This window comes from Aspergillus candidus (genome assembly GCF_002847045.1).
Source record: "Aspergillus candidus strain CBS 102.13 unplaced genomic scaffold BDW47scaffold_2, whole genome shotgun sequence".
NCBI lineage: Eukaryota > Fungi > Ascomycota > Eurotiomycetes > Eurotiales > Aspergillaceae > Aspergillus > Aspergillus candidus.
In genome coordinates this window covers 259,450-274,800 of record NW_020194007.1, presented here as the reverse complement: position 1 = coordinate 274,800, position 15,351 = coordinate 259,450, and the positions used below count along the sequence as shown (strand labels likewise).

General features: G+C 47.7%; 5 protein-coding genes across 5 annotated transcripts; 1 reads left to right on the top strand and 4 right to left on the bottom strand.

Moving 5' to 3' along the window:
- Nucleotides 1-1,423: 1,423 nt before the first annotated feature.
- BDW47DRAFT_131428 (P-loop containing nucleoside triphosphate hydrolase protein) lies at nt 1,424-2,441 on the bottom strand (the record flags this gene model as incomplete). The annotated part of the gene is made up of 3 exons (XM_024817307.1): nt 1,424-1,871; nt 1,940-2,071; nt 2,111-2,441. The coding sequence occupies 3 exons, from the start codon at nt 2,439-2,441 to the stop codon at nt 1,510-1,512; spliced, it is 825 nt and encodes a 274-aa protein (XP_024676146.1). The 3' UTR covers nt 1,424-1,509.
- A 1,373-nt stretch (nt 2,442-3,814) lies between these two features.
- Nucleotides 3,815-4,847, bottom strand: BDW47DRAFT_114866 (class I SAM-dependent methyltransferase; the record flags this gene model as incomplete). Its single annotated transcript, XM_024814729.1, has 3 exons — nt 3,815-3,987; nt 4,101-4,532; nt 4,778-4,847. The coding sequence occupies 3 exons, from the start codon at nt 4,845-4,847 to the stop codon at nt 3,815-3,817; spliced, it is 675 nt and encodes a 224-aa protein (XP_024676145.1).
- Nucleotides 4,848-6,022: 1,175 nt separating this feature from the next.
- BDW47DRAFT_131427 (HET domain-containing protein) lies at nt 6,023-8,327 on the bottom strand (the record flags this gene model as incomplete). The annotated part of the gene is made up of 5 exons (XM_024817306.1): nt 6,023-6,159; nt 6,281-7,618; nt 7,655-7,921; nt 7,955-8,274; nt 8,305-8,327. The coding sequence occupies 5 exons, from the start codon at nt 8,325-8,327 to the stop codon at nt 6,023-6,025; spliced, it is 2,085 nt and encodes a 694-aa protein (XP_024676144.1).
- A 640-nt stretch (nt 8,328-8,967) lies between these two features.
- BDW47DRAFT_131425 (Pfs, NACHT, and Ankyrin domain protein) lies at nt 8,968-13,425 on the top strand (the record flags this gene model as incomplete). The annotated part of the gene is made up of 3 exons (XM_024817305.1): nt 8,968-9,023; nt 9,124-9,914; nt 9,973-13,425. 3 exons carry the CDS (start codon nt 8,968-8,970, stop codon nt 13,155-13,157), a joined length of 4,032 nt encoding a protein of 1,343 aa, XP_024676143.1. The 3' UTR covers nt 13,158-13,425.
- Nucleotides 13,426-14,414: 989 nt separating this feature from the next.
- Nucleotides 14,415-15,171, bottom strand: BDW47DRAFT_121918 (uncharacterized protein; the record flags this gene model as incomplete). Its single annotated transcript, XM_024815735.1, has 4 exons — nt 14,415-14,515; nt 14,562-14,763; nt 14,809-14,933; nt 14,979-15,171. 4 exons carry the CDS (start codon nt 15,169-15,171, stop codon nt 14,415-14,417), a joined length of 621 nt encoding a protein of 206 aa, XP_024676142.1.
- Between the last annotated feature and the right edge of the window lie 180 nt (nt 15,172-15,351).

Genomic DNA, 15,351 nt, shown 5'->3' with positions numbered 1-15,351 from the left:
GGAATGTTACTGATAATCAAAAATAGACCATTGTCAAACATGTAGAAGTGACTGTAATCGGTTGGCATGTCAGCTGACTCTATGTCAGCTCGGTGTGTATATATATATGTCTTCTAAGAATACTTGATTTTCTAGACAGTCTGAAGGCTTTTTCTCTCTCCCTTTTAGTGCTTACCCTTTGCCGCTTTTTGTTCACTGAGTGTACCTGAGCACACCCTGAGCGCCCTGGGCTGATCACTGAGTAGGAGCTGAGCAGAGGCGTGAGTAGCCTGCGTAGGGTGGTCTTCAAAAAACACACCACGCTACAGTCACACTAGTGTCTATTTTCACTTGTAGTGCTCTTGACTGTCATCTACTTTTGCTCACTCAAGAAAGAGATGGCTTTAGTAATAAAATAGAAAATTATAGTCTTCATTTTTTCTGCTCCGTTGGCTGTGGCTGATATCAAGAATAGTCAACGAGGGCCAATAGACCTGAGAGACCTCGAGGGCTTTAGGGCTTTAGTTTTTATATTTATATATTTTAGTGGTGTACATTGGTTGGAGGTCATGCTTTTACCAAATAGGTAGATCAATCCTAATACGCCTAACTAGCTTGAGAAAGGGCATGGCGCTCTTTATATAAGAAACTCCATGACTCCACCAGACAGGCACTTTACAACTAGAACAAGAGGGCTTGTGAAATCGATAATGAAAATCACTGCTATTGAGGCCATAGACGGCCGCATCTCTACCTGTAATTTCTAGTGGAGATTCGCTATATGTAATACTCGATTACTTATTCGGCGCCCAAAAGGCCCCTGTAAACGCTATTCACCCTCAAACCAAACATCATTCCATCAGGTTCCCAAGGACACTCTCATACTATGTTCCTTGTTCTGCATTCTTCTAGTCATCTTGCCTCACCATCTGGGAAGATTTCTGGCCGATTTATGTTCCTTCGACTGGGAATAACAAAGCCCGTAACGAGATAGATCCAAACAACAGAGTATTCCATTAACAACGCCATCGTGAAATTGGCCCGTCCAGAGCGTTCCACCTAGGGTCGGATGCGTCGTATACGGATGGAAAGAGGTATGTGATACGGACGACTATGTAGGGTGTAGTGAGAGCCATGGTTTTGTGAATCTGAAAAAAAGAAAGAAAAAAAAACAACTAGCCCTGGTCGGAAAATTTAATTAGATCTATCAGGGTCGCTGCGAACCGTTCTGCTTGGAACCAAAAGACACCATCATTGTGTTCACAGTATTCTTGCATGGTAAGTGAACACTCGGCAATAATTATCACGACGAAGTATCCGGGTTTGAAAAGCTTAACACCAGTGAGGACATCGCTACCTTCCAGAGCGCCTCCTCCAACGATAAGTCTGACTCCGACCAAGAGAAGTATGCAAGATAGAAGTAAACATTACCGAAATTGTCAGCTCATTGTCGCTCAAGCGCCGTTTTGCAGTGTCTAGACAGATGGTTGAGACTCAGTCTGGTCCATGTGCAGGAGGGAAGGTAGATGTCTAGCGCCGATTTGTATCGTCAAAAGTTGTGATGGTATCTCTAGCAGACTCGATATCCTCTAGCCGGATGCTGCTGCGTTCGCACATGCCGCGAAAGATGCCGCCTTCCTCGCAATACAGATTTGCAGGGGTATCAAACTGTGCGATTTGCCCAGCATCCACAACGCAGATCCGATCGTACCCTATGATGGTTCGGAGACGATGCGCAATGCAAAGCAAGGTTTTGCCGCGGAAGCCTGACACCATCGCGAGTTGGATCTTGTCATCGGTCTCCATGTCCACGCTTGACGTGGCCTCGTCACAGATGACGATTCGGGTATCACGCACTAGAGCTCTTGCGAGAGCCATGAGCAGAGCTGGCGCTGGACGAGGGAGAAGTTCCGCCCCTCTTCTTCGACGACGCTGTCGAGATGGATCTGAGGACCAGGACCGGTGTCATCTTTGCGGTCTTCGAGCTTTGTGTCGTCTGCGCCGGCTCGTATCAAGCCCGTCTTGCGTAGAGCAGACCAAAGTGCCAGATCCGTGTGCTCGTGGAAGGGGTCGAGGTTGCTACGGATAGTGCCTTGTAATAGCGTTTGATCCTATGGAATGATGGTTAAACGCGATCGTAGGCCCAGAAGCCCAATCCGAGATATATTGACACCATCAATGGTAATGGAACCTGCAGATATTTCCACGGGTCTAAATAGAGCATCCGTGATCAATGACTTGCCCGCACTAGTACGACCAACAACGCCAATGCGTTCACCACCCTTGTTATGCAAGGACAGGCCCTGCAACACAAGAGGTAGGTTTTTGCGATATCGGATGGCGACATCGTTGAAGACGATCTCACCCTTCTCGGGCCAACTTTCACGCACATCAATAGTATGCAGGGGGGCTTTTTCTTCGAGTTCTACGCCAAAGTAGCGGAGGCGCTCGACTGAATTCATGCCTTTGTCTACTTCTGACAACCGCCGGATAGAGAATTGAAGCATCTGAACAACGGAGAGAACGTAGCTCAGCACCAGACCACCGGGGTTTACACTAAATCGTGCAGTAACCGCAAAAATACCAACAATTAAGACGAGCAAGTTGCCGATGGCATCAAGTCGAAGAGTGAGCCATCGTTGAATGGCAAAAGTCAAGTAGTAGGCAGCATTCATCGAATCAATGGACGGACGAAGGTCGTTGACGAATCGGCCTTCAAGGCCATAAGCCTGGATGCAAGGCACACCGCTCAGTCCCTCACTGAATTTAGCGAAAACTGCTGACCGTAAAACCGACTCGTGACGCTTTATCTCACGAGCGATGAACGGTAGTATGCTGCAGCTCCAATATAGAAGATATGGAACGGGACTATTGCAATGGCCAAATAGTAGCAATAGGCGATTATGAGGATGAAGATAGCACTGGCCGCGCCTTTAGTGAAAAGATACATTCTCATAGCATCTGATAGATTATTGTCCATAACATCGACATCCCTTGAAAAGCGATTGATGATACGGCCAAGAGGTGTTACATCACAGAAAGACGTTGACGCGCGTAAGACTTGAGCCATCGCTTGCCGAAACATAACTTTGCTGGCATTCGCCCCCAAGACAGATAGCATAAGAGCGAAGGCGAGCATTAGCAATGCTTGTATACCGCCAAGGGCGGCATAGACACCAATATAGAGGCCAGTTGAGTATCCAAACCCATCTGATAGAAAGAGAGCCAGAGATTCGTGGAAAAGTTCGACCCTTGAGCCAATACCAAGAGTAGAAAAGCAAAAGGCACATTTAATATTGTTCCAGAAGCTCGAACATACGCCCTATAGACGGACCATGGTACTGCAGCTTGGCCCGGTTCTCTTTCTGCATCAGCGGTACCACCTTATTGTGCTTCACGAGGTTCTTATGATCAGCAGTGTCATTGGCAGGGGAAGACTCTTTGAATAGTGCAGGGACAGACCTGTGATACTTGATTGGTGACATTGCAGCTTGGTGGTGAATAGTCGTGGGACAGGGAGGGGGCTTGAGGGGTAAATTGAATTGGCATAAGCTGGGTTTTGATTTGGGAACATAGGTATTAAGTGCTATCACATAGCTACTGTGCAATGAACCGGAAAGGAAATTTCGTCCTTTGGACTGTCTAAGCTGCTGCTTCTGGTACATTGTAGTAGGTCTCTCCTTTGTCTTCTTATGTGTTGGCGGTATACCCTACCCACTGAACAGAGTCTTCAGCCATGCCCGAGTCACAGGAATAGTAATTCATCACAAAAAGTTTTTATGTCCAACTTGATATGACCACCAGTGAGAATGGACTTGCTCTAATGAAGATCTCATTAAGCCTTTTGCTTGACAAGTACACCTTGAATCCTGGGCAGCAAACTAAACGGTTCTTCAGGTTCTTCGATCTGGTGCGGATTTTCCCACTCTCCACTATCGAGAATGTCCGCCAACACATTTCGGGTCAAATGACATCCGACAAATGTGCTCCAAGCAGGATTCCAGCAAGCTAAGGTTATTTCACGTTAGCCGGTCTGCACCGCTCGTCGTTCGCGCCACTAGAGACAAGCATTTATAGAGTCCACCCAGAAAAATATAACGGTTGGCAGAGACAAGACATACCTTGCGCTACACCTGTCAAACGGTCTCTACTCCACCCGTGTTCCCAGAATATAAATTTTCCCCCAGGCTTGAGCAACTTCCACACCTCCTTCATCACGTTCTTTGGATCCTTTACGGCACACAGGACCTGGATGCATAACACGGCATCCACACTCGCTTCCGTGATTCCCTCTTCTCTCAGAACATCGCTATCTTCAACGCCACAAACTATAAGCTTATACCTATCCCGCAAATCATGCTTGTCCAAGTTGGCATTTATGGTTTTTCCAAAGTGGGGGTTAGGTTCAACACCATAGACATGTTTGACAACAGAGGTATCATAACGATGGATCTGATTGCCCGGCCCCGGGCCCAGTTCGAGAACAACGCCGCCAGCGGCTTGTACGAGCGAGGGAACAATGGTTGTGTCTTCGTAAGCGATGAAATTGCCAGCTGCGCATGATGGTCAGTCTACTGTGTACACGAGTTGAGTGAAGGGAAGATATGACGAGTGGGTTGGGTTACAGGTTATACTGAGCAACTTTGCTGAAGCGGCATCTCGAATTCGTCGTGGGTGGCCAAGTGCGGCGAGACCCTCTCGACGAACCGCTTGTGTCAAGGCTTCCCAGTGCACTGTAGGGGAGGGATGATTAGTAGAGTTCTAGAAGAAATTGGCGGTGGGGGTGACAACGGCTTACGGCAAATGGAAAACCAGATCAGGCCCCATGGACGGAGAATGGAAGCAAGGCGGCCAGGTTTGGGGGGCATGGCTATCTACGTGAGACGGTTGTGTATGATGTCGAACCTTGAGAAGGAGGGAGGTCGAGATGTTCGTAGAATAGGGACGAAATTTGTGTTGGGAAGAAAACAGACGTTGGATGAAAACAGACGCTGGATGTCGGTGGACGAGTCGCTCGAGTGTTACAGTTAGCAGTCTACAGACGGGCTGCAATCTATACTGGTTTAGCTCTAGCCTAGTTTGAACCTCTTAAAGCGATCCCTATCACGTACGGCTTAAGTGGAGTGCTTTAAATAGATCGAGGCGACACAAGGCTCATTTGCACCCCGACGATCTGCTAATGAGGCCTTATGGCGCAATCTAGCCTAGTTATTAGGGAGAGGGTAAGCTGAGCGAAAAGACCTCAACGCCGAAACGGTACTGACTAGTACTGGCGGTATTTCCCCCGCTAGGATCTCGGATGCACCCGTCGGTCCACCCGGCTCAAGGGTGGGTCCACTTGTGTAGTAGAGTTTAGTGCATATTCTATTCCCACGAAGGATTGCCTTACTTGGATGGTTTGCCTCCCACAAGGTCGGCACTGGAGATGTAAAGTGCAGCAGTCTCAGCCTCGGTATTAGGGCACATTTTCCACAATCCTACTCTAGTCAAGCAAAGTCTGAAGTACTATACCCGCGGCCTTCACCAGCTACGCAAGGCGTTACAGGACCCAGTCTATCCTTAGCTGCATACATCATATTAAGACTTTACGGGGTTTTGGATGCCCCGATCTAGGGTCCGAAACCTATTCCAATCACTCTGTTATGTATGCCGAAATCTATTCAAGTCTCTCTAACTCCATTGAATCTAGGGCTTTATATACCCCCATTCATTATCATCCCGGTTTGAACGTTGAAACTCGCCCCGATGTATGCTGGGTACCATTTTCACCCTACGGATTTAAATTATCAGGTAGCGAAATTTCATCTTCTTCAACATCTTTATCCTCGCCTCCGAGCTCAATCAAAGATTTATTCCTGATACCTAAGAGGTCTCTGACCAAGGGCAACCCTGCTCAGCGCTGGCGATGGTTGGGTCTTAGCAGAGGGATCTTCTTCAGTGTCAATAACTAGATCGAATAATCCATCATCTAGCCTCTCTGATTTTTTTTCTCCTTCACTGCCTATATCCCCTGCGCTGCAAGACTATGACTCTAACCCCATACTTAATGAACGTTTGGGGAATTTTCGAAGGAAGAGCTTCGAAATCCGATGCACTTCTCTATCCTGGAACCATCACGGGAGTCTGGAGCCATCCGTACAACCGCCGGAGCGACAACCACTGAGATGTTGACGAGTGTTTCTGAAATATCCTGCGTAACTCAATCGAGTTTATATGATGGAGACCTCGGAAATTTTTTCAATATTAAAATCGGCGTTCCTCCCTCTTTCAAAAATCCCAATTCTCTTGAACGTGGAAATACTCCTCTCATCTTCTTCCTCAATGAGGAGCAGTCCTTGCACTGCATCGTTTCTTTGATCGTCCACATTAATAGCCACACATAAGACCAAGTAATACTCGTGGAATTCCGTCTCGTCACACGTGCCACACATATTGCGTGGATCTGTACCATACACAGCCTCCGGCTCTTCAGTCGTATTCACATCAGGATATCTCAGCCTGAAGTCTTTCACATGTATTTGAAAAGCCTCGACAAGACTGACTTTCTCATCCTTGGGAGCCATACCCTTGGGTTGGTCACAGGCATAATCAGAAAGCACAAAAACATTGGACGTGGAAGGCTTGAACCACGCCTTTCGAGCAGGGGCTCTGAGCCTCAGCTGTGCCGACAGGATTTCTCCAAATGGGTTCAGTTCTGGAAATGTTGGCGTTGTTGAGCAGTCTAGGATTTCGCAGATGACTCTAGGAGTAGTCTCTTCTTCACCATAAGAGAAGTCAAAGTATACCATTCCCCCTTTGAGACTCGCCCATGACCAAGAAGGAGCCTGGTAAATCGCTGGCTTCTCAATTGTGAAACTTTCATCCTCAGCTAGTGACCTGTGCCAGGTTGATGTTCGCCATAAGAGCTGCCTCGCAATGTTGTATTGCCACAGCCCAGCAAAGTAGCTAGGCCCAAGCGCGTGGCAAAATGAAGGATGAGAGGCGAGGCCGGCCAGAGCATTTAGCCTGTCACGCTCCAGGCTTGTAACTCTGATTGAATACGCCGTGACAAGGCGCAGCCAACAACTTAAGGCTTGGTCTTTATGAGCACAAGCCTCTTCGCGGCTAAGAAGCAACGTGTGCAGGTTGAGACTGTACTTTTCATCGTGGGTGTTATAACCCGCGTCAAGGTCATGCGGAAAATACAAGGAATCACCAAAGTTTTTTATGCCTCCCCGGCATCTCCACATTATAGTGCGACTTGTAAAAATGAGGACAGAACTGCTCAAAAGTTGCTCTTGCATGGCCCAGCCACGCTTTGAGATAGGCTCAAGACGCTCGTCGTAGCACACGGCGTCTAATTCATTGATGCACATGGTGCCAAATGCGTCAGGCTGAAGCCGGACTGGGATAGTGTGAACAATCTCCCGGTGTACACGAGGATACAGAAATCCCGCAGAGACATTTTCTGCAGATGCAGCGACTATCGTCAGAACTGAAGAGGCATAAACCTCTTTCATTCGTGCGGTTTCCTTTGCTTTGTCCTCTTCAGAATCCTGAATTATGCACAGAGCGTCAACCCACAAGTACGGGATGGACAAGGTGCGGGCAGTTGCAAGAGCATCACGGATGGTGGGAGGCAGAGTTTCTTCATCCAATCCTTCGGTGAGTTTCATATAATTAGAATGAGTGAGACTTAGAAAGCTTTCCTTCCCCCAACAGTAGGAGAGCGTAGCATAAAGACCACGCAGGTTTTTAGACTCCAATACCCGCGCATATTGTCTTCCTGGAGGACTGACTTCGATGACTCTCGTAGGAAGGCTGGGGTTCTTGTGTAGAGTTCTGCAGCACGTATGCTCCTTACAGTCTCTAAGCCATTCTCTGATCTGAACCTTTGCCTCGTCACTGTTAATGTCTGTTCTCAGCGGCCTCGCAGTCACATAGTCCGAAGCGGGATCCTGTGCTGTGGTAAAGGCGTGAAGATGAAGGGCGGCGCCTCCTTTCCATTTTCCCAATGGTGAATGGCATGAAATGTTTAAGTAGAATATATTGCTGCCAGTGGGCGTGCAAGAAGAGATTGTGCTTGGGCTAAAAGATGTCGTTATCAGATCTTCTGGCGCCCATTTGTCACGAATAAAATTTCTGATATAAGCACACCAGTTACAAACAGTGTTATTTATTTCATGGACAGTGGCGAGAGCTTCAGTCCTATTTTGATTGTAGTTCGCATCAATATGATGCAAAGTAAAGCACTTTTCATAAGCCTCGGTGTTGAAGAAACCCTGCCAACATCTATCGCATACGTAGGCTGTTGGACTAGGGAATGAGGTGTTGCCAGCAACAGACCTACTAGGATCGGAGTTGGGCATTTTCAAGTTAAGAAACAAGTACTTCTCGCGTAATGGAAATATGTGAGCAAGCCATCTCACGGAAAGACAAATATCCCCAAGGGTCTGTCAATTGCTGCTCAATGGCATTAGCGACTGGACATAGGGTGGGGTGTATTGCGAGAGTGGGGTCTGTGTTCAGCGGGGGTGCTTAAGTGACTGCTATCCTCTCTACCGGCGCTTATATGCAGCTAATGAGATTGAATACGGCTATGATTATTGTCACTAACATTAGCGGTGGCCCTCCAAATACACTGGAGCTGCAGTTGGGTTTTATTAGCACAGAAACTCTACATCTAAGAAGCAAGGCTATAGGCCTTTAGAAAGGTCTGAGAGAGGGCCGCCGACTAGAGACGGCCATGCTGTACCGCTCCTGCCGTGAAGATCGCCCAGATAAAAAGCGACCGATATGAGAGGAAAGCTACTAACTCTGTAAAGTTGAGCGCTCTGGACCACGGCCACCTGGATAGTACAGCCAGCCTTGCGGGCTGACTACCCCTCAACCGTCCTGGCAAGGTTCCACTCGCCGTCTCTGTTATCCTTTGCACTGTTCTACAATAATAATTTTGCACCCAGGTTCCTGATATCATCATTTATAGTCTCTCTCTCACTATCCTATAGAATGTCGACTCGGACTATATTACGCCATGAGTACACGGTCGCCTGGATATGCGCATTGTCGATTGAACTGGCGGCTGCAACAACCCTACTCGATAGCGTTCACTCCACTTCCCCAACCGGATACCGACTGTAATACCTACACCCTTGGATGCATGAGTGGACATAATATAGTAATTGCCTGCCTACCGTCAGGCGTCTATGGCACGAATTCTGCTACATCCTCGGTGGCTCATTTGAAACGAACATTTCCCTCTATTAGATTCGGGTTGATGGTCGGGGTCGGAGGGGGGGTGCCTTTCAACGGAGCCGATGTTCGCCTCGGTGATGTGGTCGTCAGTATGCCTACCGAAAAATACGGAGGTGTGTTTCAATACGATCAAGGGAAAATGTGTCATGGACACTTGGAGCCGACGGGGTGTCTCAACAAGCCATCTCCGCTCCTCCTGACCGTTCTTTCCAAGATGCGCGCATCCTACGTATTACCAGAGTCGAAGCCCAAGCGAATAGTTGCCGATTCCTTGCAGCGACACCAGGCAATCGGGCACTTTTCTCGCCCACATAATGACTGGCTCTTTCACGCAATGTATGAGCATCACAGAGGCAATCCAAACTGTTTATCGTGTGACAAAGAAAAACTGGTTCTGCGTGAACCACGGGCAACTGATGAACCGCATATTCATTACGGCCTAATTGCGTCCGGTAATCAAGTCATGAAGGATGCTCAGACACGAGACTCCATTGCCAAAGATCTCCCTGCCCTCTGTTTTGAAATGGAAGCGGCGGGAATTATGGATCAGCTTTCATGTCTAGTCATACGAGGGATCTGTGACTACTGTGATTCCCACAAGCAGAAAAACTGGCAGGGCTATGCAGCTCTTGCCGCATCCGCTTATACGAAGGCACTCTTATCACTCGTTCCCCTAGTGCAGGGCACCGTATCCGAAGAAGGTATTCGTCTTTTAGTATTTTTTTTTGCTACTGAGAATCCTATTAACTGGCTTTGTAGGATTCGAATTTACCGAAAGAAAAGGGTCTCTAGCAATACTGCTCAACACTGATCCTGAACAACACATAAGCTCCTGGAAGCGGAGAAAAGTAAACCGCACTCCAGGGACATGCAGCTGGTTTCTAGAGTCAACCGAGCTCACGTCTTGGTTTCGGCGAGATCACGACATCGATAGCCTGGAACAAAACGTTTTGTGGCTATATGGTAACCCGGGAATCGGCAAGTCGACGATGGCCATGACGCTTGTAGAGGAGCTACCGAAGAAAGATTATTTCACCGACGGACATAATATTCTATCATTCTTCTTTTGCGAAGCCAGCCATGAACACCAGCGAGGGGCGACATCAATCTTAAGGGGCCTCATATGTCAGATACTCAATCAATACCCACCGTTCATGAGGAGTGTCATGTCAAGATATGAAGTTCGATGTGATGACCTTACTTCATTTGATACTTTATGGGCAGTTTTGATGGATGTGGGAAGAGCAGTTGAGGGTCCTGAGATATACTGCATTGTTGATGCTTTGGACGAATGCGCAGCTGATTCCCAGGACATGCTGCTTCAACAAATATACCATTCATTCAGCGAGGAACGCGTATCAAGTTCGGCCCCACATAAGTTACACATGTTGATCATCAGCCGTCCATATCCCGACCACGAGAGTTGCCTATCCATCTTCAGATGTATAGACCTCGGGTCTTGTGAAGGTGTAGAGCGCGATCTTGAAGATATGATCCAGGATACAGTGAAGAAGCTTGCAAGGAGAAACAGATACACTGAAACCGTTTCTCGGGAAGTATCTCGCATCCTCAAAGATAAGGCTGAAGGAACATTCCTGTGGGTCGGCATTGTTTATGACGAATTGAAATCGGTACGGTCATGGAAGGTTATCGAGAGACTCCATGCTTATCCACGAGGGTTGCATTCTTTATATAAAAATCTGCTCGACGCAGCTGTCAAATCCACCACAGTTGATAGCCCAGATGATTACCCACTCATCAGAAGAATTTTGGAGTTTGTTGCATTTGCAATAAGACCTCTGACATTGATGGAAATAGCTGAGGCATGCCAACTATACCTTGACAAAGATCTTGATACTCGCCTTCAGTTCACGAGAGACATTATTGGCTTGTGCCATTTGTTGATTGTCGTTGACAAGGATCATGTGCGGATGCTGCATGGGTCGGTTCAAGACTTTTTACAGATGGAGATGCAGGATATCAATCCCAAAGTATCAAACTATGCTCTTTCACATCGCTGTATCGAGGTTGTTCTTCAATATTGTTGGCCAGGCATGGATAGGTCAACACTGGATTCTAGCCAGGGGTTCCTCGGCTATTCAGTACTGCACTGGCCAGAACATGCAAATCTGGCTGGGACGGAATTCACTGTTTCAAGAGAGATTGAACAATTTTGTCGAAACCGGCGCGGGACGTGGAAACGGTGGCTAGATAGTCACGACTACATGAAGCGATGCTCTGGAGGTGATCCAGTCACTGGGCTCTCCGCCACTCATGTTGCCGCTCGCTGGGGGATTATCCCATTGATATTGTGCTTTCAAGATGAGCTGGAGGAGGAAGATTTGGATGGAGAAACTCCTCTACTCACTGCCGCTCGGCACTCTCAACTTGACGTCATAAAGATTTTAGTTGATTCTGGGGCATACGTGGATGCTCTGAATAACGATCATCAAAATGCACTCCATATAACTTGCAAAAACAGTCACGACAAGGCCTGCAAACTAGCCGACTTTTTGCTTGACAGTGGGGTCTCCTCATATGAGCATGACAAAGATAATATGACACCTTTCCTTTATGCGATTGGGAACTCGCATATAGAACTCGCACAAGTTTTTCTTCGGCATGGATTCGAGGTCAGACAAAGTTTCCAAAGACAATGGTGGCCTGAACGAAGACTAGTGAATACCATTACACACAGTCTTCACGACCAGCAAGTGGTGGCCCGAGACAATGGAGATTCCGGTCTAACAGCGCTTCATTTCTCTGCTCTGAACGCATGCTCCAAAATGACCGCTTTTTTGCTCCGACATGGGGCCGATCCGAACGCTCGTTCCGATTTCAGCGACACCCCGTTACATCTTGCAATCAGGCGCCGCCTTATAGGTCGCAATTATGACGATGTCTGGGAGAATGGTGGTTACGTCAATGAGTGTTTCAAAATCTTTATTAATCATGAAAGTGAAGAAGCTTTTGATATCTACCGACTTGTTGACAACACTGGGGTAGATATTGTTGAGACGCTCCTAGAGAGTGAAACTATCGACGTTGATTTGGCTAACTCTGCTGGGGATTGCCCTCAGCATGTGATAGACTTTGGTAAAGACTATGCATGGCCTATTTTGCGCAAGCTCATTGAGAAAGGAGCCGATAGTTCAAGGCTGAACGGATCGCACCAGACGTGTCTCCACCTTGCTAGCAAAAGAGGAAACCTAGAGGTTGTACGCAACCTTGTGGCAGACGGCCATGATATTCTGCTGAATGATATCGACGGGTTGAATCCGTTTCACTATGCATTGGATCATGGCTGTTTGGGTGTCGTGCAGTTTATGTCAGAGGCTCGTGACAGCGAGCTTTCGGATGTTTGGGACTCGCTAGATAACCACGGCAGAACCCCGTTGCATCATCATGTCTCGTCCGTCTTCTGCTATACTGACATGGTTGACTTCCTGATACAGCGGGGTTGCAACATAAATACACCCGACGGAAAGGGAAACTCCTCCCTTCATCTGTATGTGGACTCGTTCCATCTGAAGGTTGACAAAGAGATGTTTTTCTTCTTCATCCGGAAGGGTGCTGATCCGCTATGGGTCAATGAACGTCAAGAAAATCTGGCACACCTTCTTATGCATCATAGAGGAGCAGATCATGAGCTCCTCAAATTCCTGTTTGATTCGGGCTTGGATCCAGCAGCACGAGATACAGACGGGAAGTGCTTTATTCACCATGGAGCAATCTATGGTGTGTTCACGAAAGAACTTGTAGAGTTCCTTCACTCAAGAGGTGCCTTGGATATGCAAAGCAGAGACTCGGCTGGCAAGACCCCCCTCGATTACGCTGAAGAAAAGACTCATCAGGGATTCTCGGATTTTGAACTCTTACATTCTGCTTGGAAATGGAGAGAATCCTTTGACAATTTGAGCGCAGTGACTAGTATGCTCCTATGAGGTTTTGTCGTTCCCAAGAGTATTCTCGGAATTCCAGATGTTGTTGAAAGCCATTTTTCCTGATTACTATTTAATTAGAGGGCGTGAATAATGCAGAACCCCCTGCACGTTCTATGCATGCGATGACCCTGTGCTCGGAGATCTGACCAATGATCGACTGCATTCATGGAGCACACAAGCTTCAAGCAGTAAAACAGATCTCTTCAAACATTAGAATCTCTCATCACTTTGGAGTAATGGAGGGCTTTCAAGAAAGGGAGTCGTCGCCACAAAAGCGACAGCACCCTACAATCTGCCCCTGTGAGACGGTGTTTTGGAGAATCTCGACCTACCTGCTAACATAGATTGGGGAGGGCCAAGGAGCTGATTCGAAGGATGGTGCAAGCATGCGGGTTGAAATAAGGGGTCCTTTTTGGGGGACGAGGAAATCCATCTCCTGAACTAGTCAACGTGAAATGTAGGTGGCATCTAGAACAAGGAGAGACAGATATTCGGACGCAATATGACTATGTGAGAGTGGAAGAGACGGTAATGACGCAGTAGCAGAACGGGATGTGCAAGTGATGAGGGAAAACATACTCTAAACTCTAATTTTTGCGAGTTGAATTGTCCTCCTCATACCCTCGCCCGGTGATTTGGCTCATCGTCTTCACCGTGCAAATTAATGGAAACAGAGCCATGAAAGCAGAATTCCATCTTCTAGCAACTCCTGAAGTATCTGACGTATCCACCTTCAGTCACAGGTCAGATCCGCCATGGCCTCACCGGCACGAGCGGCACGGCGATCAACACATGCGAGAGGGTGCTCACGGACAAGAGAGACATGGGTAGCTAAGAGGGCAAGGGGGCAATAGTCACCAATAGATCAACCTGTCGGCGACTCCGGGAGCCGTTTCCTGCGCCCCGCTTGCCGTCCGTCAGAATACTGCTTATATGACTTGAGATAATTTTCAAGACTCTCATGATATTATTTATATTAAAACTCACTGAGCAAGCCCCTGAGTGCCCGTCATTAAAGCGGCGGCATCCAGAAGGGGAAATTTACGGCCATTCTAAGAAAAACAAGTACGTATAGGAACATATCTAAACAAATCAAAATTTTTCCAATTGAGGCTTTTTTGAACGACCCAGGTATGTGACTCCAACTCAGCGCAATCGATCAATCCGTCCTCTGATCATCGGAGCACCAGTGGAACTATCAACCCCCCTGATCCATACAGAAGACAAACAAATTGCAGAAAGCAATAGAACCAAAGACTAGTAACTATGGGGTCCATCCAGGCGGCCGTGCATTTTTCCTCGACTCTCCAGAATGGAAGAGACGTTGTTCATGGCGCTCTCGTGGAATGCTTCGAAGTCTGACTACGTTAGCAGAGATCAACCAATCTATGATCAAGGGCATACCGGAAGAAGCCGAAAAGCAGGAGTAGATATTCCACAACCAGTGAGTCCTATTCGGACCGATGGCGCGGACCTCCATGTACTCCCAATACCCAGCGATCTGACCTTGTTCGCCGTTGGTTTGATTGTAGTGGAAAGGCGTGTCGACCATTTCGTACTTGATCTGGAAGCCGGAACGGAAGGGGAATCGTTTGTACTCGGTCAACTGTTTCCATCAGCGTGGTTCTATTGACGGTGTCATGATCCATACCCGTTCCGTCGCAGGGAAGGGGTCCGTGTTGGGAAGCTCTCCCATAAGTGTACGGTCAGCGCCGACCATGTAGGGGTGGCCCGCTGTCTCGACGGGGCTCGAGCCGAACCAGGCAGTTTCAAAGTCTGTCCATTAGTTTCTAAAGATAGACCATGTGGAAAGAAACTTACAGTTGCCGGTGATGGCGGTCACATCTTTGACGGAAGCAGGATACCTGGCCCAGGTCGTGCTATTTACAAAGGTTGTGCCAGAGGGACAGACGCACCCGCGAGGAGTGGAGGCACTGCAGAGGGGCAGTTTCCGGGTGGCAAGGGGTATGGCGAGGGCGGAGACGATGAAAGTAGCAAAGGCAAAGAGCTTCATTTTGAAGAGATGATTGTGGAGTAGATTGAATGGTTGGAGTTATTCAAGACTTGAGTTTGTTGTGCTGTTGTGTTGTGCGGTTGTGTTGTGCTGCTGTGTTGCTGCTGGTGAGAGACGATCGGCATCAAGCTTGTTTATATAGTTTTTTTCCCTCTTCTTCTTCTCTTCTGCCTTCATACT